At 37.9% G+C, this 26,113-nt stretch overlaps 1 protein-coding gene across 1 annotated transcript in view; it reads right to left on the reverse strand.

Moving 5' to 3' along the window:
* PDK3 (pyruvate dehydrogenase kinase 3) overlaps nucleotides 1-26,113 on the reverse strand; it is a 96,942-nt gene that overhangs the window by 13,266 nt on the left and 57,563 nt on the right. The window contains exon 6 of the mRNA XM_079122933.1: nucleotides 6,262-6,339. Within this exon, the coding sequence (XP_078979059.1) occupies nucleotides 6,262-6,339 (78 nt within the window). The remainder of the gene's footprint in view (nucleotides 1-6,261; nucleotides 6,340-26,113) is intronic.

The following is a 26,113-nucleotide window of genomic DNA, read 5'->3' on the forward strand; positions in this document are numbered from 1 at the left end:
AAGTTATGATAAACAGGGCATATTGTACAGTAAAGTGTAAGGTTCATATAACTTCTCTACTAGTATCTAGCAGCTAAATGCCAGGAGACCTACAGTCTTTACTCCTTGCATCAGTGACCTTCTGAGGAAAATCTGAGGAACACTGAATCCCAAGTCAAGCACAAAGAACAGCGTGGGGTAGAGAGGAGGTGCTCAGAAATGTAGTCCTTCCTCCTCCTCATGACCTGAAATCACTTAAGAGATTAAAACTACGTGAACTTTCTCAAGAACACAGACATACTTATCCATGTTATAATTTCAACCTAACTACTTCCTCTAATTATGTAAATAATTAACAATAATAGAAGTAGAGTTAACATTTGTTTGGTTCTTAGCAGAATATGAAGCGCTTTCACACACATTATTCAACTAAATACTCATGAAAATGCCTCATGGCTCATAGGGTAGGTGGTATTATTTACAGGTGAACAAATAGGCTTTGAAGAGGCTGCTCAGGGTAATAGAAGTGACGCTTAAACTGGACACCTGGCCCAAGAGCTTTTATGGGGAGATCAAACATAGGGTCTTGCTCAAGCTAGATAAGTACACTACAAACCACTGAGCTACGTCTCCAGGTCCCAAGAGCTTTTGATTCTAAACCCTGAACCCTTTCATAAGTTATTTATTGTTACATACAATTGGCTTAACATTTCATAAAGAAGAAAAGCAGTTAGTAGTTCTTCTACCATCTTCTATCTTACCCTTGTCTATGCCCAGAGGCAGCTACTCTTTGCTATTTCTGCTGTATTCTTTTGTTTGACATTTACATTATGTTTTGTAGCCCTAAATAACTATTTTGTATGTCATCTATAGGTTAAGATAAAGTTCAGTAGTGTTGGTCAAATTATAACTACATAAATGTCAACTGCTGCAATGCAGCAACAACAATGTACCTGGATGGCATTTCCTTCCCTTGCAAGTCCAATGATATGACTTGTGTCAATTGGAGGATAATGCTCTCAGCCTTAAGGTGACATGGATATTCTTTATACTCTTCCTACTGCTCAACATCATGCTAGCCTTTTTAAGTTGTTTCATATTCAGACTTCGTCTTTCTTACACAGCTGTGTATTTTTCCTAGCATTTCTAACCGCCTCTCCTCTTGGGCAACTGGACAAGAAACATGCTTTCATCACTACATCACCAAAATCTTCCAGCTGCTTCTTCTTTTGCATACTATCCATCCATTCGTAAGATTTTCCAAATTAGAATTGATTGCTTTCCAAACATGCTGCATAGCTGCCATCCTAAAATTGATTTTGACTGAAGTTCTAGAATGTTCTCCCATTTCTTATATCCATCTTACATACTTCACTGAATCAGTCAGGTAACCTACTTCAGAAAGATGTAGATGAAGGATACATCTCTCAATCCTTGTGATTCACCTGCTGGAAGGTTTGACTAGGTACAGAATTCTGGGTTTGAAAACATTTTCTCTCAGAATTTGGTAAGGGGAGGGTTTTCTGGCAATAACAGTACAGTTGATAAGTTTAATGACACTTATGTTTCATTCATGCTACTGACTTTGGCCATGACATACCCCAGTTGTAATGTTCTTGTTTAAGAATCAAGAACTGGATTCATCATTCAAGGTAGTTAGTGTTCATTTCCCATGGGGCTCTCCCCTAGGTGGGAAAGCTGACTTGGAACTCTGTGGACCAGATGAAAACATTTCAATGGCTTCAGGACAAGCAGACAGCAAATGAAGAAGGCTTTACTTTGAAATAACATCACTCACATTATTTATTTTAGTACTAGGGACTGAACTCAAGGGCACTTAACATCTGAGCACATCCCCAGCACTTTTCATTTTGAGACAGGGTCTCACTAGGTTGCTTACAGCCTCATTAAGTTTCCAAGGCTGGCTTCAAACCTGCAATCCTCCTGCCTCAGCCTCCCAAGTCACTGGGATTATAGGCATGAGCCACCACTCCCAGCTCCCAGGTTGTTCTTAAACAAAGTACTCCTATTTGGCTGTTGGCAGGCAGAGCCTGACCAGGGTCAAGCTGCTCCCCATTATCCCTCTATGCTCTTTCTTAGATCAGCTTTCAGCTAACTCCTACCCTGTATCTTTCTCTTCCCATTCTAGTTCTTTGCACTATCAGCACTGTTACCAGGGTCCCCTCAGGATAACATTTGGCAAACTGATTTCCATCTCTGCTGCAGCCTTCTCCTTTGTGGTTGTTTTGCTCTGTCCCATCAATCAGCATACCTCCATCTGGTTACCCTTCTGCAGGAGATGGAATTAGTGGTTGTCATGGACTCAGTATGTATCCCCCTCAATTCATATACTGAAATCTAATCACCAAACTGATAGTATTAGTAGGTAGGGCCTTTGGAAGGTGGTTAGGTCATGAGGGTGGAGAGCTCACAAATGGTATTAGTGCTCTTATAAATGAGACCCCCAGAGAGTTCCCTGGCCCATTCCTCCATGTCAAGACACAGTAAGATACCATCCATGAACCATGAAATGGGCCCTCACTAGACACCAAATTCACTGGCACCATGATCCTGAACTTTTTCACCTCCAGAACACGAGAAATAAATATCTGTTGTTAAAGCCATTCAGTCTCTGGTACTTACGTTAAAGCCAAAGGGACTAAGACAGTGGTCCACTGATAAAACCTCCTGCTTTCCTTTGGTGATTTTCTTTGGATTCCTTTACTGTTGTTTTAATGGGGTTCTGAGGAGCAAACTGGTGCTTAAGTCTATCTTGTACCAAAAGCCATGATTAGTTATATAAACAGCCTCTGAATTCAACCTTTTCATTCTAAATCTCAAGGAAATGAAAATACCTTTTACAGTATGATTTTCTTAGTTCAAACAGCATTCTCTAGGAGCCATCTAAAGGCCTGCTCAATTACTTGCACTTTTCTTTGGGAATATTATGGTTTAGATTTCTTTCTTTCCTTTTAAAGCCTTGTCAAACGTTTCTGTCCATGACTCTTTCCTTATTCTGGGTCTAGTAGCTATTAAATATTGAATGCTTAATAGATGTTTGTTGACTTTCTAAAATAAGAGACAAACAGAATATGAATTTTCCATCTAAGGGTACATTTTTAAAAGTCAATAGAAAAATGGTTCAGGTTTTTCATGCTGAAGACTCAAGGAAAAAAAATAAAGTGTCTATTTTTCATAGTCAATGCTGCAAATACCATTAGTTGAAGCAGCATTTAATAAATACCAATAGAACTTGACACAGACATAAGGAATTTTATTTTCAGATAGTTCTACAGCAAGAAAAAGGAAATGGAGGCTAACAGAAAAAAATGGTTTAAAAGAAAACGTAGCAGTGTGTTTAAAACTGGCTAATCAGTTCCCAAGGTCAATGGATAAGGCTCTTCATAACAGCATATGGTAGAGTTCAAAGTCACAGTGGGATCAAGTCCCAACTCTGCCATTTGATAGCTATATTAATATGTATTTAACCCACCTGGGTTTCAGTACTCCATCTCTGAAATGGGCCCAGTACATTGTTCATTGGGCAAATACAAGGATTAATTGAGATAATAGTGATAAACTGGTATATACAGAGTCTTCCACATAGTAAGTAGTTGATACATGTTGGCTATTGTCATTACTAATATTAATTTCTCAATATTAACAGCAACTACTAGTGATAAGTTTTTGTATTATATGGAACCACTGGATTCAAAGGATCCACAGAAGTAGTCAATATGAGAAAACTAGAGGTAAAAGGTTCTATGAAAACATTACATACAATATAAATTCAATTTTCATGTTTCCCACCAAACCTGAAGCTACAAATCAGTCTCTTGATAAGAGTCTAATGTATAAATTATGAAGAAATGCAAGGGACCTTAAGTCTTATCTTTCCAAAGTCAACTTTCACTTCAAGTAGCTACCCTTTACTAAATATCCAGTGTGTCCCAGTATAATATTTGAGGAACTAGACACATTCTTCTACCTCCATACAATGCAAGCTAACCAATGAGGAAGCTGGGCATTAGAGAGCTGAAGTGATGTTAAGGCTCATGCTACTTAAGTGTTAGAACCAGGATGTCTACCACCTAGTGAGCTACAAAGCTCACCTTTTTCCTAAGCCATATTGCCTTACCATATGGATGGAAAAAGCTAAGGTAAAAATGTTTATTTGCTTAAGGTTTTGGCAAATGAATCAGAATAGCAAAAGAATGAGAACCAGAATGATAAAAACGCTTCTGGACTTTGGAGAAACTGATCATGGGCTGCCACAAGTGGATAGTGAGAAATATCCAAAGCCATGATGGGGATGCGGCTTAGTGGTAGAACACAAGCTTAATTAGTATGTGCAAGGCCCTGGGTTTGAACCCCAGCACCAAAATTAGAGAAAGAAATATCTGAAACTTGATCAAAGATAAACAAAATTGTTATTTTGAATGCTCCTGTTAAATGCATTACAGAAAGGAAAATGAAGGAAATTCACCATAGCTTGTTCCCAATATCCAGAATTATAGTGAATACTGATGGTGAATGACCGGTGAATACTGATGGTGTTGCCACTCTGGGTTCTACATAACCCTAATTACTACTCTTTTAGAGGTCACACTGAGTAAGGGGGAAGTAACTCCCAAATTTGGAAACAAAAGAAAATATACCAAACTAGTAGAATTTCCATTTTCAGGGAGCAACAAATTGCTCTTTAATGGCAGCCTGAAGGTCAGAGCAGCAAGCACTATCATTCTATGGTTATAGGCACCTGTTGTGTAATGGAAGCATCCTGATAGGCCATGCTATAGTTTAGATGAGCTCCAAATGTACATCCATCTGAATCCTGATGTGACAGTCAGCTGTCCTACTGTGGGAAGCACACACACTCTTTCATTATAAAGCAATGAAGGTGATACTTAAGGTGTTCAGGACCAACCTCTGACCTATATCTCTAACACAGAACTTGTTAGAGCTAATGCACATCCCTTAATCATGTTCACTAAGAGCTTTGGCATTTAAGAAATTATAAATAAAAATCATAGCTACATTATCCAAGGGAATAGAAAATTAGAGCTACCTAAAACCACCAGCATGCATTTTTCTTAATGATTAGAAAAAGGGCCTCAAACTGTGATATAAAAGGGGTTAGATGATCCATGAGATAGTGCCAAAAGTAGTTTTCAAGCTCCTATCATGGTGGCTGAGCTGCCCAGTCTAACAGATTTGGCTAGGGAGGAATGTGCTGATACAGCTGGCTCTGGGAAAGCAAGAACAGGCCTGCTGCTCCAGCCTGCTGAATAAGTAAGGTTGCCATACACAACCAAGGAGACATTTGTTACTACTTGTGATTTAGGTGTCATTGTTTGGCCAATATAAATAAGGACAATTAGGTCTGGTCTGGCCTCGCCAGTAGGAATAAATACAGAGAATATTAAAATGTTTCCACTTAAAATACCAAGCCAAGTCCACTCAGTTCTGGTCATGTATTTACTCAAAACAGTCACAACTGTTCTCAGAGAACCCAAGGGACTTTGAAAGTATTTCTGACTTCATACATTCTAGTAGAATGTAGGGGCAACTGTCCTTCAAGGGCAGTGTGAAGTCTTTCCCCATTTTCATCTCACTGTAAGAGAAATACACGTCTGGTATTCCTTGAGAGGAAATTTGGTTTATCTTTAATTGTAAATGCTCTATGGTCATTCTTGTACATAAATTTCTGTACATCTTTATTTTCTTATAATCCATTTCTTGAAGTTTAATTTACTGTACTAAAGAAATATGCTCATTATTAATTTAATTGACTGGTCCAAAGAGAAAGGACATTGTTAGCATTTTTCAGAAAAACTAAACCAATTTAATTTATATAAGAAATGTATGTGTTGGTGACAGTGTTTTTCTGGGCCTAAACTCAAAGCACTATAATGTTTTAATGATAGTTATTTTGAAAGACAAAAGTGGCATTTGTTTTTGTTTGCATTTCTTTGATTAGTAAAGTTATACTCCTCTTTTCCACATATTTATACACTGTTGTTTTTCAATTTGAAAACTACCTATTTATAACTTTATGCATCCTCTTCCTGGATTACTTCTGTTCCAAGAACTTAGCAGTCTAATACATTACACATAACTTTCAAAAACTCCCAGTTGACCAAAGGTATAGAAAAAGGTTTTAAAAGGTAACAAAAAAGAAAAAGTAGCATAATTTTAGGATCTCACTAAAATATACCTCATGTATAATCAGTTTTTGAGTCGGTTTCTTTGTATTTAAGGTTAAAAGAATTTTTCTTTTACCATTGAATTCTTCAACTTCTAGCTCTGGAGCTACCAGGTAATACTGCTCACACAACATCTTGGCTGTTTCATACGCATCTGCAAAGACAGAAAAGTTTAGCTGTCACACTTATGAGAGGCACAAATGCACAATTATGTATGGATGGATAATAAACTGTCTAAAGTGACATTTAAAATTAATCAACTTAACCATTTAAAATAGCCTTTTGGCTTTAATAAAGTTATTATGGGACTAAAACAAAATTTCTCTTTCCTTAAAGTTTCAAAAGCCACAACCATGTCATAATATTACATTAAAAAATATAGCTAGCTCTAGGAAAACCAGAGTTGTTTAACTTTAAATCATTCCTAAAAGGTATTTTTCATGAAAATCTACAACTTAAGACTATACTCTAAATACCATGCAATCTGACTAAATTGTAGCAAAAGGACATTTGTTGTAATTTTAAAAATAATGTCAATGGTCTGTTACTTCTAAATGAAACATCCATTAGTATTTGCTGAATGAATGGGTTTCTGTGAGTCACACAATTTAAGTTGTTGGAGACACCACTATCACTTTAAAATGTTCTTTAAGTTAGTTAAAGGTGCCAGGTTGGGGCTAATATTTATCCAAGTCTGAAGAGCAAGAGTTTACCTTTGAAAGGAAAAAACTAGGACTTAGGAAAGGAAGATCAGGGTCATTACAGAATAGCTGGAAGAGGGAATTCAGGGGGTTCAAAAGATCAGGAACAAAGTCAGAAAGCAAAAGTGCCTCATGACATTGCTTTTTCTCTTGTACTACAAATAATCTTTACAAAAGAAACAACAAGAAAATAATCTGAGTCAGGATGCTTGTTGTATAACTTGCATAGAACGTAGTATAGTGCCTGTGTAGATGGTCAATAAATATTCCTTGGTTTGATAAATTTTAAACATTTTAATAACTCACTTGAAAAGTTTATTGAGCTATAATTCTCATAATTTACAATTCACCCATTTATAGTATACATACAAACCATTGGTATTTAATATATTTGACAAGTTGTATATCCATTGCCACAGTCAAGTTTACATCATTTTCATTACTGAAAAAATGAAGCCTCATGCCCATTAGCAGTCATTCACCTCCACCTAACAATTGGTAACCAAGGATCTACTTTGTCTCTAAGACGTGCCATTCTGGACATTTTATATAAATGGAACCAGATAATGTGAGTATCTTCTTGTACTTAGCACAATGCTTTCAAGGGTCATCTATGTTGTATAATCAGTACTTCATATTTAATTGCTAAGTAAATATTCATTGCATAAATATAACATTTTTTTATCCACTCATCAGTTGATAGGCATTTTGAGATATTTTCACTTTTTTGGCCATTATGCATAATGCTTCTGTAAACATTCATGTCTAAGTTTTTGTGTGAACATGCTTTCATTTCTATTCATTTAGAAGTAGAAAAATGCTGGATCATATGGTAACTCAACATTTAAACATTTGTGGTACTGCCAGACTGCTTGCCAAAGCAAGATTTTTTTTGAAGTTTCACCTTTATAATTTCTAAAGATTAGATATTGAAATTACATTAAAATGCTTCACAGGTACATTTGCAATGTTCTCAACTACGAATAAGCTCCTGGGAGACAGGCTTGCACTTCTTTTATATCCTCACATCAATGCTGCACAGAGAAGATACTTGTTGGAAATTCAAGAAGTAAGGAAAAGAAGGGAAGAAAACGAGGAGAGAGGGAAAATAAGCTCTACAGAATTTAAATGTTAAAATTTGGCATTATCAACCTAAAATTATACAAAGATAATATTAGGATATTTTCAGACTGTAAATTTTGGTTCTTTATCTTTGTTTACCTCATATGGCTACCAAATTAGAATCTTATATATTATTTGGCCTCAGTAAAAATTCCGATTGTCCTATTAAACTTTAGAATTAAATCACTATAAAGTACTAAAGATAAAGAAATTAAAATAACTGAAAAGAAATAATGAGGGAGAGAAAAAATAAACTGGCAATATGAGGAAAAAACCTTTTTTAAAATAATTGATTAGTGTTAAAATAGACATTGAAGTTGTACTGAATTTCAATCCTGAAAAGAAAAAGTTAAAAATTTAAACTATACTAAATTTTCAAGTTGTTTCTTTTTTTAGGACAGAGTGAACTTCACCAAATACCTGTAAAGTACTTTTGTAAAGAGAGGAGAATTCAAGACACACTCTTCTTGCTTTGGCTACGCCACCAAACAATACTACATCTCCACCTAGTGACGTGACAGCTACAAAGCCGACCAGGAACTACCAAGACCACACTTTGAAATCGAAAAATAATGGTTTGCTGTATAGATACAAACCAATACATCACAGAACAATTCCTCCATGTAGTTAATAAAAACATTTAAATGGTGCTTTTCCTTTCACTTATAAAACAGAAAAATAAACTAAATCCACTAAATGTGCTAATTCTTCATCGTATTAGCTTTCCCAGCAGCATGATTATGATAGCAATGAAAATGTGCTACACAAATATAACATGTGGAATACAGTGGCGCCCAGACAGATGCAGTCAGCTTCAAATTCAAAGACCCAGTATAGCTCCTTAAATCACATATGAGTATGAACTTTTAAAGCATCACATTTAGTAAGTATGTGTTAAATGGAACAATCCTCTGGCCTGTGATAAAATTCTCAACATGCAGTCTACTACACTGATGGTAGATATTTTTTGTTGTTGTTAGGTCAGGAACTAGAGGCCTAGAGTGGTTCCCAAACATGGCTATGTATAGAATTCATTCAAGTTAAGAAGAGTGCATATTATGATATGAACCCCTAAAGATTATTATGCAGTAGCTCTGTGTTGAGGCCTGGGAATCTACATTTTAAAACCTTAGCAGGTAATGCTGAAGACAAGCTATATTGGGGGACTAGTTGCCTGGAAAGTCAAGGCTGGGTTACACTTAATTCTGGCATTTTCTCTCTCATTAAAGAATGATCATGAGGTACTGGGGTGTTTGATAGCACATATGTACTGGAACAGGACACATCTGTTTAAGTAAATAATAAAAATCACTACTATAACAACCAAAATTCAACTATAAGCTTATAAATTTCTTTTATATCTAGAGCAAAATGCAAGCTGTGCTTATAAGTTTTCTAATAAAATTTTTCTATTTTCTAACTAGAAATAAAAATTGTAAATGATAATTACCAAATTACTTGTATGTGAGCCAGTACTTACTGCTAATCTTTAAAACAAAACATTAGGAAAGTATTATTATTGCCCCTGAACATAAGTGACAGTCACTGTTTTAAGAATCTATTTGCAAAGGTAATAACGTGTTGTTCACAAAGCAACTAACAAAACTGTTGGGTGTGGCACATACATACACAAGATTCAAATTTTTAAAGATTGAGCCATAAAGAGTAAAGTAAAAGTTCACACAGCAACTAGCCCAACAGATTCAACCTAGCCACGAATCAATTCTAAGAAACAGCACACAGGAAAATTTAATAGCCTCTGTCCTAAATACATTCATTTGTTTACAGATGGGACTTTTATAGAAGTCTAGACTAGGATGAATTTGAGTGCTGAAAAAATTAAAATGAAAGATTACAAGGTCCCTAACTTTGAGTCTAATAGAATACAGAAAAAACACAGAAGCTCAGTTTAAGAAGGTAACCATAAGTGACCATAAAAGCATTACACAGTCATGGACATGCTGCTTTTAATTTTTACTTTTTAATAAAAACAATTTCATACCATTATTGTCATCTGGTAATAACAAAAGGGTAATCAAAATACTATGAATAAATGTTTTAGAATTATACTTCCAAACAAAAGACACCTTAAAAAACGAACTACTGCCTTCTCAATAAATCATGACTTCATTGATCGATCATTTCTAGTTGGAGATGCTTGGTAGCAGAGTAATCTTATCTCCTTTTGGCACAAAGTGACCCAGTTCTTTTCCTGACTGTTTTGCAATCAATTTCTTCCGCATCATCTGATTGAAGTTCATATACTTATCAAAACCAATGATTCTTCCCTCAACATGTATATTCGCTTGCTCACAGAGCCAAACCTGAAACTGGAATCTATTTTGCATGTGTCTGAAGATGAAGTTGATGGGTTACATCTTCACTTTCTGCACTTTTTGACAGTCACAGTACACCAAAATGGAAGTTCACAAAGACCACAATAACCTAAAGGTTCCTCAGATAGGAACTTCCAGATCTGGTACACTATTTTCTGGAAACCTTCCCAAATTAAAAAGTAATTCTAATAATCCATGTTTATCATCATTTTTCTACCAAAAACCAATCCTGAGTATGAACCACCAGTTTCTTAAGGAGTACACCTTCCCAGATCCCCAAAACCAGAGCAGACTGGAGAAGTGGAAGAGAACATCTAATGTAAGGGCACCAATATCCTTATACTTGTAGTCACAGACAAAAAAAAAAAAAAAGATGGGTGATCCAAGATGGCGAACTAGAGGGTGACTGCATCTCCAGTCGCTCCAGAACCCAGGATTCAAGAAGGGGAGGCACTGAGAGACTCAGACTAAAATAGAGCCACGGGGTGAGTCTCCGCCACCCAGTGAAGCACTGCCCGGCTGCCCTAGATTCGGGTGGCTTATTAGAGTATGGCAGAGCAGCTAGAGTCCACCCCTGGCGGCCCTGCGCACTTCGGCAGTGGGCTTCTCCCACAGGGACAGATTCTCCAGCATCTCGGAGCAGGCCCCCCAGTGAGAGCCTTTTTGCACAGAACCAAGCTTCAAGTCCCTGAACCAGGGTGGTGAGTTCCTGCCCACAGGTTGCTTCAGGGACCAGGACAGGGCAGCTGTCTGGCCCCCTCCAGCCCGCAGCCCGCAGCCCGGCCCCCTCCAGCGGGAAGCGCCTTTCCAGGCTAGCTTCTAGGAGCAGACCGCCCCGTGAGAGCCTTTCCACACAGAGCCAGCCACAAGTCCCCAAGCCAGCGGTGACCTCCAGCCCGAAAGCAGCCTCTGGGACCAGTGTAGGGCAGCCAGAGACCTTTCCAGGTGGACCTGCCCCCCGGCCCCCCAGGCCACAGGCTTTTTCCATGGGGTGATCCAAGATGGCGGACTAGAGGGTGACTGCATCTCCAGTCGCGCCAGAACCCAGGATTCAAGAAGGGGAGGCACTGAGAGACTCGGACTAAAACAGAGCATCAGGGTGAGTCTCCCCCACCCAGTAAAGTGCTGCCCAGGCGGCAGGCCCGGATTCGGGTGGCTTATTAAAGAAGGGCAGAGCAGCTCGAGTCCTCCCCAGGCAGCCCTGCACACTCCGGTGGTGGGTTCCTCCCACAGGGCCAGATTCACCAGCATCTCGAAGCAGGCCCCCCAGTGAGAGCCTTTTTGTACAGAACCAAGCTTCAAGTCCCTGAAAAAGGGCGGCGAGTTCCTGCCCACAGGTTGCTTCAGGGATCAGGACAGGGCAGCCAGGGACTTCCCCAAGCAGCCTGCAGCCCGGCCTCCTCCAGCAGGAAGCGCCTTTCCAGGCTAGCTTCTCGGAGCAGACCGCCCAGTGAGAGTCTATTTACAAAGAGCCAGCTCCAAGTCCTGGAACCAGTAGCGGGCTAGGGGCAGCTTTCCTTGGAAGCACTGCATTATCAAGTGACTCCAAGACTTCAGGCTACTGAAGGCAGGAAGGTGATACTCTGGAAATCTACAAGGACAATATAAGCCAAGAGAAGAATTCTGCAATATCACAAAGTCCCACTGACATCTGACCAATATGAGAAAACAAGGGAAGAAAATGTGCCAGACAAACCTAGATACTATATCAATAAAACCCAATGACAGCACAGCAGAAGAAATGTCAGAAAGGGAGTTCAGAATGTACATAATTAAAACAATCAGGGAAGCAAACGAGGAGATGAAAGAGCAAATGCAGGCATTGAAGGAGGAGATGAAAGAGCAAATGCAGGCATTAAATGATTGCACCAATCAACAGCTAAAAGACCAAATACGGGAAGCAAGAGATCATTTCAATAGAGTTAGAGATACTGAAAAAAAAAAAAAAAAAAAAAAACAGAAATCCTTGAAATGAAGGAAACAATAAACCAAGTTAAAAACTTCATAGAAAGCACAACCAATAGGATAGAACACCTAGAAGACAGAACCTCAGATATTGAAGACAAAATATTTCATCTTGAAAACAAAGTTGACCAAACAGAAAAGATGGTAAGAAATCATGAACAGAATCTACAAGAATTATGGGATATCATGAAAAGGCCAAATTTAAGAATTATTGGGATTGAGAAAGGCTTAGAGAAACAAACCAAAGGAATGAACAACCTATTCAATGAAATAATATCAGAAAATTTCCCAAATCTGATGAAATGGAAAACCAAGTACAAGAGGCTTATAGGACTCCAAATATACAAAATTACAACAGACCCACACCAAGGCACATTATTATGAAAATACCTAACATACAAAATACAGACAGAATATTAAAGGCTGTGAGAGAAAAGAATCAAATTACATTCAGGGTGAAACCAATAAGAATATCAGCAGATTTTTCAATCCAGACCCTAAAAGCTAGAAGGGCCTGGAACAACATTTACCAAGCCCTGAAAGAAAACAGATGCCAACCAAGAATCTTTTTTTTTTCCAACCAAGAATCTTATACCCAGCAAAACTTACTTTCAGATTTGACGATGAAATAAGATCCTTCCATGATAAACAAAAGCTAAAGGAATTTACAAAAAGAAAGCCAGCATTGCAGAACATTCTCAGCAAAATATTCCATGAGGAAGAGAGGAAAAACAACAATGCAAATCAGCAATGGGAGGAACTAGCCTAAGGGAACAGCCAAATAAAGGGGAAACCAAATCATGTCAAAAAACAAAAATGAGTCAAATGACTGGGAATACAAATCATATCACAATAATAACCCTGAATGTTAATGGCCTGAACTCATCAATCAAAAGACAGAGATGGCAGAATAGATTAAAAAGAAAGATCCAACAATATGCTGCCTACAAGAGACTCATCTCATAGAAAGAGATACCCATAGACTAAAGGTGAAAGGATGGGAAAAAACATACCATGCACATGGACACAGCAAAAAAGCTGGAGTATCCATCCTCATTTCAGATAATGTGGACTTCAAGCCAAAACTAGTCAGAAGGGATAAAGAAGGATATTACATACTGCTTAAAGGAACCATAAATCAGCAAGACATAACAATCATAAATATATATGCCCTGAACATTGGCTCATCCATGTACATCAAACAAATCCTTCTCAATTCCAGAATTCAAATAGACCACAACACAATAATACTAGGCGATTTTAACATGCCTCTCACTGCTGGATAGATCGTCCAAACAAAAATTGAATAAAGAAACCATAGATCTCAATAACACAATCAACAATTTAGACTTAACCAACTTATATAGAATATACCGTCCAACAAAGAACGAATACACTTTCTTCTCAGCAGCACATGGATCCTTCTCTAAAATAGACCATATATTATGCCACAAAGCTACTGTTAGCAAATACAAGAAGATAGAGATACTACCTTGTATTCTATCAGATCATAATGGATTGAAATTAGAAATAAATGACAGAAGAAAAAAACAGAAACTTCTCCAATACCTGGAGATTAAATAATATGCTATTATATGATGAATGGATAACAGAAGACATCAGGAGGGAAATTTAAAAATTCTTAGAAATAACGAGAACAAAGACACATCATATCAAAATCTCTGGGACACTATGAAAGCAGGACTTAGAGGAAGATTTATTTCATAGGGTGCATTCAACAAAAGAAGTAGAAATCAACAAATAAACGACTTAACACTACAGCTCAAAGCCCTAGGAAAAGAAGAGTGGACCAACACCAAAAGTAGTAGAAAAGGAAATAGTGAAAATCAGAGCTGAAATCAACGAAATTGAAACAAAAGAAACAATTGGAAAAATTAACAAAATAAAGAGTTGGTTCTTTGAAAAAATAAACAAAATAGATAAACCCTTAGCCACACTAACAAAGAGAAAGAGGGAGAAAACTCAAATTACTAAATTCGGAATGAACAAGGAAATATCACAACAGACACGAGTGAAATACAAAACATAATTAGAAGCTATTTTGAAAATCTATACTCCAACAAAACAGAAAACCTCGAAGACATCAACAAGTTTCTAGAGACATATGAATTACCTAGACTGAATGAGGAGGTCATACACAACTTAAATAAATCAATTTCAAGCAATGAAATAGAAGAGGTCATCAAAAGCCTACCAACAAAGAAAAGGCTGGGACCAGATGGGTTCTCAGCCGAGTTCTACAAAACCTTTAAAGAAGAGCTCATTCCAATACTTCTCAAAGTATTCCATAAAATAGAAGAGGAGGGAACCCTCCCAAACTCATTTTATGAAGCCAGTATCACCCTGATACCTAAAGCAGACAGAGACACATCAAGGAAAGAAAATTTCAGACCAATATCCTTAATGAACATCGATGCAAAAATTCTCAACAAAATTTCAGCAAATCGCATATAAAAATATATTAAAAAGATAGTGCACCATGATCAAGTGGGTTTTATCCCAGGGATGCAAGGTTGGTTCAACATCCTGAAATCAATAAATGTCATTCACCATATCAACAGACTAAAAGTTAAGAATCACATGATTATTTCAATAGATGCAGAAAAAGCATTTGATAAAATACAGCATCCCTTCATGCTCAAAACACTAGAGAAAACTGGGATAGTGGGAACATTCCTTAATATTGTAAAGGCCATCTACACTAAGCCCATGGCCAATATCATTCTAAATGGTGAATAACTGAAAGCATTCCCCCTAAAAATTGGAACAAGGCAGGGATGCCCTCTTTCACCACTTCTATTCAATATCGTACTTGAGACTCTCGCCAGAGCAATTAGACAAACCAAAGAAATTAAAGGGCTACGAATTGGAAAAGAGTATCCCTGTTCGCTGATGACATGATTATATATTTAGAGGAACCTGGAGATTCCACCAGAAAACTTTTAGAACTCATAAGTGAATTCAGTAAAGTAGCAGGTTACAAGATCAATGCTCATAAATCCAATGCATTTTTATACATAAGTGATGAATCTTCAGAAAGAGAAATTAGGAAAACTACCCCATTCACAATAGCATCGAAAAAAATAAAATACTTGGGAATCAATCTCACAAAAGAGATGAAAGACCTCTAAAATGAGAACTACAGAACTAAAGAAAGAAATTAAAGAAAACCTTAGAAGATGGAAAGATCTCCCATGTTCTTGAATAGGCAGAATTAATATTGTCAAAATGGCCATACTACCAAAAGTGCTATACAGATTCAATGCAATTCCAATTAAAATCCCAATGGTGTACCTTACAGAAATAGAGCAAGCAATCATGAAATTCATCTGCAAGAATAAGAAACCCAGAATAGCTAAAGCAATCATCAGTAGAAAGAGCGAAGCAGGGGGTATCGCAATACCAGATCTTCAACTCTATTACAAAGCAATAGTAACAAAAACGGCATGGTATTGGTACCAAAATAGACAGGCAGATCAATGGTACAGAATAGAGGACATGGACACAAACCCAAATAAATACAATTTTCTCATACTAGACAAAGGTGCCAAAAATATGCAATGGAGAAAAGATAGCCTCTTCAATAAATAGTGCTGGGAAAACTGGAAATCCATATGCAACAGAATGAAAGTAAATCCCTATCTCTCACCCTGCACAAAACTCAACTCAAAATGGATCAAGGACCTCGGAATCAGACCAGAGACCCTGCATCTTATAGAAGAAAAAGTAGGTCCAAACCTTCAACTTGTTGGCTTAGGATCAGACTTCCTTAACAGGACTCCCATAGCACAAGAAATAAAAGCTAGAATCAACCACTGGGATAGATTCAAACTAAAAAGCTTTCTCTCAGCAAAGGAAACTATCAGTAATGTGAAGAGAGAGAGCCTACAGAGTGGGAGAATTTTTTTGCCACTCATACTTCAGATAGAGCACTAATTTCCAGAATATATACAGAACTCAAAAAACTCTACACCAAGAATACAAATAATCCAATCAACAAAGGGGCTAAGGAAATGAACAGACACTTCACAGAAGAAGATGTACAAGCAATCAACAGATATATGAAAAAATGTTCAACATCTCTCGTAATAAGAGAAATGCAAATAAAAACTACCCTAAGATTTCATCTCATCCCAATTAGAATGGCGATTATCAAGAATACGAGCAACGATAGATGTTGGCGAGGATGTGGGGAAAAGGTACACTCATACATTCCTGGTGGGGTTGCAAATTAGTGCAGCCACTCTGGAAAGCAGTATGGAGTTTCCTCAGAAAGCTTGGAATGGAACCACCATTTGACCCAGCTATCCCACTCCTTGGCCTATACCCAAACGACTTAAAATCAGCATACTACAGAGATAGAGCCACATCAATGCTCATAGCTGCTCAATTCACTATAGCCAGATTGTGGAACCAACCTAGATGCCCTTCAGTTGATGAATGGATAAAGAAACTGTGGCATATATATATACAATGGAATATTACTCTGCCATGAAGAATGATAAAATTATGGCATTTGCAGGCAAATGGATGAAATTGGAGGATATCATGCTAAGTGAGATAAGCCAATCTCAAAAAACTAAAGGATGAATGATCTCGCTGATAAGCGGATGAGGACATATAAGGGGGGGAGTAGGAGGGGTTAGCATTAGGGTTAGGGTTAGGTTTAGGGTTAGGGATAAGGAGGGTGGTAAGAATGGAGGAAGGAATGACTGTATAGAGGGAAAAGAGTGGTGGGAGTGGTGAGGGGAAAGGGGAAAATATAACAGAATGAATCAAACAACATTGCCCTATGTACATTTATGATTTTTAATTAAAATAAATAAATAAATAAAAATAACAGTAAAAAAAAAGATGAGTTTCACAAATTAAATTCATCTTTTGGGAATTTAGAATGGGGACACTCAGGATGATCAGGAAGGGCAGGAGCCAAGGGGGCACATTGAGAATTATCACGATCCAGGGATGCCTAGACTGCCCTAAACAAGCTGTACCTAAGTCAGCCAGGGTACAGAAAAAAACAGGTAAATGGAGCAGGCAGGGAAAGGTGGAGAGGACATGACTTGGCCACTACATTTGCAAAGATACCCAGGAAAACAATCTTGTTTTCTGTTTTCCAATTCCTGTTTGTATCACTCCAATTGTTAAAGTGCTTCCTATCCTTGGATCACCATGGGACCTACTAGGTTCTTTTAATAAATCTATTTCTTGAGCTAATGTGAGTTGGTCTTTGTTTCTTTCAACTTGAAGAGCCTAAAGTGAGAGCATAAGACATTATTTCTGAACCAGAATAATGCCACACTTTCAGGAGACCATTTGTATGCTATTACACTAAGCAATAATAGCATATAGGGACAACATGGGCAAGTTAACATCACTGTGAGAGCAGACTTTTCTACTGAGTATATAAGTTTATACCTTTAAAATGATCCAACCACAGGATGTTCCATTTGCTTCCTGATTTCTTACAAAGAAAGGAGGGAAAGGGGTCACAATGGAAGGCACCTCCCAAAGGATAATAGAACCTGCTTTACAACACTAATTCTAGCATTCACTACCCTGAGTCTATAATTTGCAGATGTGTAAAGGCAGATAATTAATGTGCTAAGTAAGCAGCAAGAAGGCAAGCTTCAGGATTCTGCACATTCAATTAACATTAGGCAGGATGCACCCCCACTTTTACATGCTTATACAACTGTCTAGTCAAATATAAAAGTATTGTCTCTTCCACCCAAAAGTTTTCTGTAGTCTGTCTCAAGAGATTTAAGTAGGGGATCAGTCTTAGTTCACTGAATTTCGTGAAGGTTTGTAAAACACACCCGTGTGCACACACAGGTACATGTACACACATGCACACAAGACCTTTGGGGATGGACATTTGACTATGTTTAAACCATGGAAGATCTTCAGAGCTAGACTATCATGTGTAAAGCTATCATTAATATCCAGAACTTTTACACTTTCTACATCAAGCTTCTTAAACAAAAGGAAGGGAAAATATTGGACATAGAGATGCTGTGTGAGCAGATTAACTGACAGGTCTCGGAGGATGAGGAGAGATGGTAAAAAGTCAGTGTACAAACTCTAAAAAGAGGAAGGGAGTGGTAAGACCTCACTAAGAGTGAAAGGAAGTTGACATACATTTCTTCCTGTCCTCAGCAACATTCGGGGGCACTGGGGAGAAGAGCTGGGGCCTGGGTCTTATGAGGCTTTCTGATAGTTGTTCCTGGGATGTTTAGGGACATAGACTCCAGGGATTTCAGCTAGAAGACAGAAGAACTTTTAGGCCTTTGACCTTTGACATCTCTGCCTTGTTTGTTCTCATCCAGTCTTATTTTGAGCTAGAAAGAGCTTCTTCTTAGGTATTTAGACACTCAGGAAATTAAGAGTAGGGTCTGTAGGAAGTGAAGCAGAAAGCTGACTGTCAAACTTAGCTTTAATCTACAGGGAGAAAAAAGACCTTCAGGTTTCCTTTTAGACTGCCAAGCCCATTTTGCCATGGTACAAACAGTAATTGATTTAAGGCTAATCCTCCACTGAGGAATAAAGATTATATATGCTTGACTGGAAAAACCACTTGAATAGAGATGATGAATATCACAGATCAAATGTAGGAATAGAGGATAGGACAGAGGCTATTACCGTCAGGTCTTGAATGCACCCAGAAGGTTGTATGTGATAGGCATTAGTGCTGGAAATGGGGAAACACAAATACTATAAATTTCATAGAGACAAAGTATTTACAGTATTTGCAGTTGCACACTGACCCACATATATGAGTTCAAATGCATAAAACAGTGTTCTCACTAGATTTTGAAAACAGGTAATTTTTATTCTCTTCTTTTTCCACGTATTCTAAATTTTCTTCGCTGAGCACTTTCATTACTTTTGCAATATGGTATTAGTCCTCTTAACTGCCCCAAATGGGAACAGAAGCTGGATGACTAACAAAAGTATTGGCTAAACTGGGAAATCATAAACATTATCTTAAAATGTAAATTCAAATATACAATTTAGTCTGTCAATATGGTCATATAAGCCCAAAGCCTTTTCTTTGAATACAGACCAGTTTGGGCTTTTAGGTTATCTTTCTTGGATAAACACCACCACATCAATGAATTACAATTTCTATTTCTTTATAGTGTTACATAATTATAAATACTCATAAGGTAACCTGATTATGGATTTCTTCTTAAGATTTTAACTTTTTGTTGGCCTATAATTTAATAAATTTTCTTGTTCATGGTAGTTTCATTACATTTTAAGAGAATTTCCTTTATTGAGTTTTTCCAAAGCATTCGACTTGGTTTTAATGTGAAAAGTCACTTTTCTTTAGTTTACATGACATTTAAATAAATTATGTAATCACAAAAGGCACTGTAACTTACACCAAGTTTGGATACAAATAAGTGACCCTTAGTACACACCTTACCAGGTAGAAGCAGAAGTACAAAAGCATTATAGAAAATATATACCAGACAAGAAAATTTAATGTGCTATGTGTATCAGTATGCATGATTTACAAAGGGAAAGATGGGTGTCAGAAAAGTTAATTATGTGGATGTTGCTTTATAGCATTTATGTTCTTTTTGAATCTGAAATCATCCTCTACTGCTTTCCCCCCCCTTAAGGGAAGAAGTTATTGAAAGATGAAAAATGTTGTTTGAGAGATGCACAGGGGAACAGAAAGCATAACAGCCCCTTGTTCTTACCCCATGAGTGTGGGGGTAGAATCTACAGGTGTGCATCTGAGTGTGTGCATCCGTATGTATGCATGTATATATCCAGAGAATGTGGAAATATGAACTACAGAGAAATAGGTGAAGTGGCTTCCATTGAATGAAGTTTTGCCAGAAATCTAGGTTTTAGATACAGCAAACAAGCAGTAGGAATGATATACACAAGCAGAGTAATGCACTTTGTTCATGGTATACTACAAGGAATAAATTGAAAAGGGCAGAAGGAATGATGATAAAATTGTGAAGGGATTTTAGTCCATGATCAAAACTGTGAATAAAAGGGACAAAGGTTTGGATCTTAAATGTTCCCTAAAGGCTGTGTACTGACAGCTTGTGATGCAATTAGGAGGTGGTGGAACCATTAGGAGGCAGGGCCTAATGGAAGAAAGTTAGGTCACTGGGGGCACAATCTTTAAAGGGATATTGGAGGGATACGAATAGGAAAAGAGGAGCTCAAGCTGTCACTATTTGCTGATGACATGATTCTCTATTTAGAGGATCAAAAAAACTCCTCCAAAAAACTTCTAGACCTCATCAATGAATTCAGCAAAATAGAAGGATATAAAATCAACACACATAAATCTAAAGCATTCTTATACATAAGTGATGAAACATTTGAAAGGGAAATGAGGAAAACAACTCCATTTGCAATAGCCTCAAAAAAATAAAATACTTGGGACTCAATCTAACCAAAGAGGTGAAATATCTCTACAATGAAAACTACAAAACACTGAAGAAAAAAATTGAGGAAGACCTTAGAAGATGGAAAGATCTCCCATGTTCTTGGATAGGCAGAATTAACATTGTCAAAATGGCCATACTTCCAAAGGGGCTACACAGATTCAATGCAATTCCAATTAAAATCCCTATGACATTTCTCATAGAAACAGAAAAAGCAATCATGAAATTCATCTGGAAGAACAAAAGACCCAGAATAGCCAAAGCAATCCTGGGCAGGAAAAGTGATGCAGGAGGTATCACTATACCAGACCTTAAACTCTACTGTAGAGCAATAGTAACAAAAATGGCATGGTACTGGCACCACAATAGACAGGTAGATCAATGGTACAGGATAGAAGACACGGAGTCATACCCACATAACTACAGTAACCTCATACTAGACAAAGATGCCAAAAACTTACAATGGAGAAAAGATAGCCTGTTCAACAATGGTGACGGGAAAACTAGAAATCCATATGCAGTAAAATGAAATTAAACCCCTATCTCTCACTCTGTATAAAACTCAACTCAAAATGGATCAAGGATCTAGGAATTAGTCCTGAGACCTTACACCAAATGGAAGAAAAAGTAGGCCCGAATCTCCATCACGTTGGCTTAGGACCAGACTTCCTTAACAAGACCCCCATAGCACAAGAAATAAAAGCAAGAATCAATAACTGGGATAGATTCAAACTAAAAAGTTTTTTTCTCAGCACAGGAAACAATCAATAATGTGAAAAGAGAGCCTACGGAGTGGGAGAAGTCTTTTACATACACACTTCAGACAGAGCACTCATCTCCAAAGTTTATAAAGAACTTAAAAAACTTTACACCCAAAATACAAAGAACCCAATCAATAAATGGGCTAAGGAAATGGGCAGACACTTCACAGAAGATATACAGGTGATCAACAAATATATGAAAAAGTGCTCATCATCCCTAGTAATTTGAGAGATGCAAATTAAAACCACCCTAAGATTTCATCTAACTCCAATGAGAATGGCTATTATCAAGAACACAAGCAATAATAAGTGTTGGCATGGATGTGGGGAAAAAGGCACACTCGTACATTGCTGGTGGAGCTGAAAACTGGTGCAGCCACTCTGGAAAGCAGAATGGAGATTCCTCAGAAAACTTGGAATGGAACCACCATTTGACCCAGCTATCCCACTCCTCGGTTTATACCAAAAGGACTTAAAATTGGCATACTACAGTGATGCAGCCACATCAGTGTTCATAGCAGCTCAATTTACAATAGCTAGATTGGGGAACCAACCTGGATGTCCTTCAACTGACAAATGAATAAAGAAACTGTGGTATATATACAAAATGGAATATTACTCAGCCATAAAGAAGAATAAAATTATGGCATTTGCTGGTAAATGGATGAAGTTGGAAAATACCATGCTAAGTGAAATTACCAAACACCAAAGGCCAAATGTTTTTTCTGATAAGTGCATGACAATATATAACGAGGAGGGGTGATGGGGGGAAGAGAAGAATGAAGGAACTTTGGATGGTGTAGAGGAAAAAGGGGTGGGAGAAGGTGGGGATGAAAAAACAGTAGAATGAAACAGATGGTATTACCCTATATATATATATATATATATATATATATATATATATATATATATACATATATATATATATGTATGATTACATGAATGGTGTGAATCTACATCGTGTAGAACCATAGAAATGAAAAGTTGTACCCCATTTGTGTACAATGAATCAAAATGTGTCTGTAAAAATAAAAAAATAATAAAAAAGGGATATTGGGTCCTGTTAACAGTTTAAATATGAGATGCCTTCCATAAGCTCATGTGTAAGACAATGCAAGAAAAGAAAAAGTTTAGTGTGAAATGAGCAGGTTATGGGAGTCTTCACCTAATCAGTGCATTGATCCCCTGATAGGGATTAACTATATGATAACTGTAGACAGGTAGAATATGATTGAAGGATGTAGGTCACTGGGGTATATATTTTGTCCCTGGTGAGCAGAGTTCGGCCTCTCTCTACTTGTCAATTGCCATGTCCTGAGTAGCTTTCCTCCTCCTTGCCCTTCCATCATGGTGTCTGCCTCACTTCAGACCCAAAGCAACAGAGTCATCTATGGACTGAGACCTCTGAAAGTATGAGTGCCACATAAACTTTTCCTCCTGTAAAATTGTTTTTGTCAGGTCTTTTGGTCATAGTGGTGAAAAAGCTGACTAAAACAGGACTCCAGTCTCTTCCTCTCTCTTTTACTTCCTGCCTGGCATGTAGTAAACCGGCCTCTTCCACCATGCACTCCTGCTGTGATGTACTATGCTGCCACAGGTTCAAAGTGATGAGGCTAAGTGACCGTAGACTGAAACCTCTAAGACCATGAGCCAAAATAAATCTTTCCTCTTTTTTAAGTTGTTTATCTGGGGTGTTTTCTTGCAGTGATGGAAAGCTAACACAAAGAGGCTAAGTGGTATACTTCCAGCATCAACTTCTAGGCTTTCTTCACCTATCTATTGAACTAATCTATATAGTCTTCAGCCAGTTTTTGATACAAACTTCTGTCATTAAGAGGAGTGATGGGGAGCTGGAGTTGTGGCACAGTGACAGAGCACTTGCCTACTATGTGTGAGGCACTGGGTCAGATTCTCAGCACCACATAAAAATAAATAAATGAAATAAAGGATTGCATACATTTACAACTAAAATATAAAAAAGAGAGGAGTGATGGGCTGGATGTGGTCGCACACACCTATAATTCCAGCATCAAGAGACTGAGCCAGGAGGATCACAAGTTCAAGGCTAGCCTTGGCAACTTAGGGAGACTCTGCCTCAAAATAAAAAATAAATAAATAAAAAGGACTGGTAATGTAGCTTAGTGGTAAAACACCTCTGGGTTCAATCCCCAGTACCAAAAACAAACAAAAAAATGAAGTAATGCAGAAGTGTATGAGAATAATTCCAGACCTTTAGATATTTACACCCAGGTGAGAAAGATCAACATAAGATTAAATAATGCAAGACCAGGTAATATGTACTAAATACAATAGAGGAATACAGACAGTATGTGCCATAAAAAATAGATTAGTTTGGCCTTAAGCATCAAGTCACAGACGATCCCTCCTTGAACTCTCCACAGGCCTTTGACTCATTTCAGCATTGCTTAATCTCTATTCTACAGAAGTAGTCACAGTTTTGTAAAACTCCTGGTTACTTACCAAGTTCTACTGGTTCTTGGTTAAAATCTCCCCTAAAAAATCAGTGAAAGACTTTATTTGGAAGAAACAATGAGGTAATTAAAGAGAGTGTTTTCAAAACTTCAACATGAAGAATTTCAAACATAAGGGCTGGAGATGTGGTTCAGTGACAGATAATTTGTCTACCATGTGCACATCCCTGGGTTCAACCCCCAGGACCACAAAAACAAACCCAAAAAACATATATCACAGTACAGAACATAGTATAATGAATCCCCATGTGCTTATCAATAGCCTCAACAATTTTCAACACATACACAAATCTTTCTTATCCACCTCCCTCTGTATAATTTTGAAGCAAATTCCATGTTATTTTATATCATGCATAAATATTTTTAAATACCTCTCTCAAAGCTAGAACTCTTCTAAAACCAATATCACACCTAAAGTTAATATTTCTTTAATATCAAATATCCAGTACTCAAAATTTCAATTGCCTTCAAAAAGCCCTAAATTGCCACTTTATAGATGAAGAAACTAAGGTCCAATAGTTACATAACAGTCCAAGGTCACCCAGCTAACCCACATGCCCATCGACTGATGAATCAATACAATGTGTGACAGTCATTTTATGGAATATTTTTCAGACATAAAAAAAGAATGCAGTGGGCTAGAAATGCAGTTCAGTGGTAAAGCACTTGTCTAGCATGAGTTTGATTCCTAACACTGCAAAAAAATAAAATAAATTTAAAAACAAGGAATGCAGTGCTGATAAGTGCTACAAAATGGATGACACATGAAAACATTATGCTTGATAGGAGATCCAAGATAGCGAACAAGAGGGAAGCTGCATTCCTTGTCCCTGTGACTTGGGATCTAAGCAGAGGAAACACTCACTGTTTCTCTGGGAGGCAGCAGTTGCTGCCCACTGATCCCCTGCTGTTTGCCCCCCAACACTGTTTGTCCACAGGGATTTACCCACCATCTGCCAGCATGTGGCTCGCCTTTTGCTCACATATGGCTCACTGACCACCACGGATTGTCTGCCATTTTGCCCACCTTTTGCCTGCCCATCGCCTACTGCCTGACATCTACTTGCCGACTGCCCATAGACTGCCTGCAGACCACCTGCAGAGTGCCCACTGTTGCCTGAAAGCCCACTATCAGAGTACCCACAAGTTTAACCAAACTTGTTGTAAGCAACTCTTACAAACACAAAAAATTGAAATACTACCCTGCATTCTATCAGATAATAATGGAATAAAACTAAAAATCAACAATAAAATAAGAAACAGAAGCAACTCCAACACCTGGAGACTAAATAACATGCTTCTGAATGATGAATGGAGAAAATAAAAAATACTTAGAGGTAAACAGAACACCAATACAACATATCAAAATCTCTGGGACACTATGAAAGCAGTGCTAAGAGGAAACTTCATTGCATTGAGCTCATTCATTAAAAGACTAAAAAGTCAACAAATAAATGACCTAATATTATATCTCAAAGTCCTAGAAAAAGAACAAATCAACACCAAAAGCAGAAGATAGGAAATAATTAAAATCAGAGCTGAAATCAATGAAAGTGAAACAAAAGAAACAATTCAAAAAATTGACAAAACTAGGATCCCGCCTGACCCCTGCACCTAGGTCGGTGCCATTACTGGTTGGTCGTTGTTGTGGAGCGAGCTGCCAGCTGAGCCTAGCCAACTCGCCCAACCACCAGGCCAAATAAAGACACCACCACTGAACAACGCTGCCCGCGACCACCACGCCCAGGTTTGTCGCCATTACGGAGTGAGCCAGAGGCTTCTTTATAGGCTGGTGCAGGCATTTTGAATTACTCTTGAGGGCGTGGCCATCATCTTTGGAAGGGTAACTCCCTTCCTGAGACACCTACAGGAGACTAGAGGACCTTTGATAAGACCCAGGAGCCAAGAAGAGGAGGTATTGAGAGACACGGAACCAACTCAGAGCCACCAGGGAATATACCCCACCAGAAGGCCACCAGCCGTAGAAGGCCAGCTTCCTAGTGGAGCACCACATTATCAAGTTCCTCCAAGACTTCAGGCTACTGAAGGCTAGGAGGTGAGTTATTGGAAATCTACAGAGACAATATTACTCAATAGAGGAAATCTGCAA

This window comes from Sciurus vulgaris (genome assembly GCF_902686455.1).
Source record: "Sciurus vulgaris genome assembly, chromosome: X".
Lineage (NCBI taxonomy): Eukaryota > Metazoa > Chordata > Mammalia > Rodentia > Sciuridae > Sciurus > Sciurus vulgaris.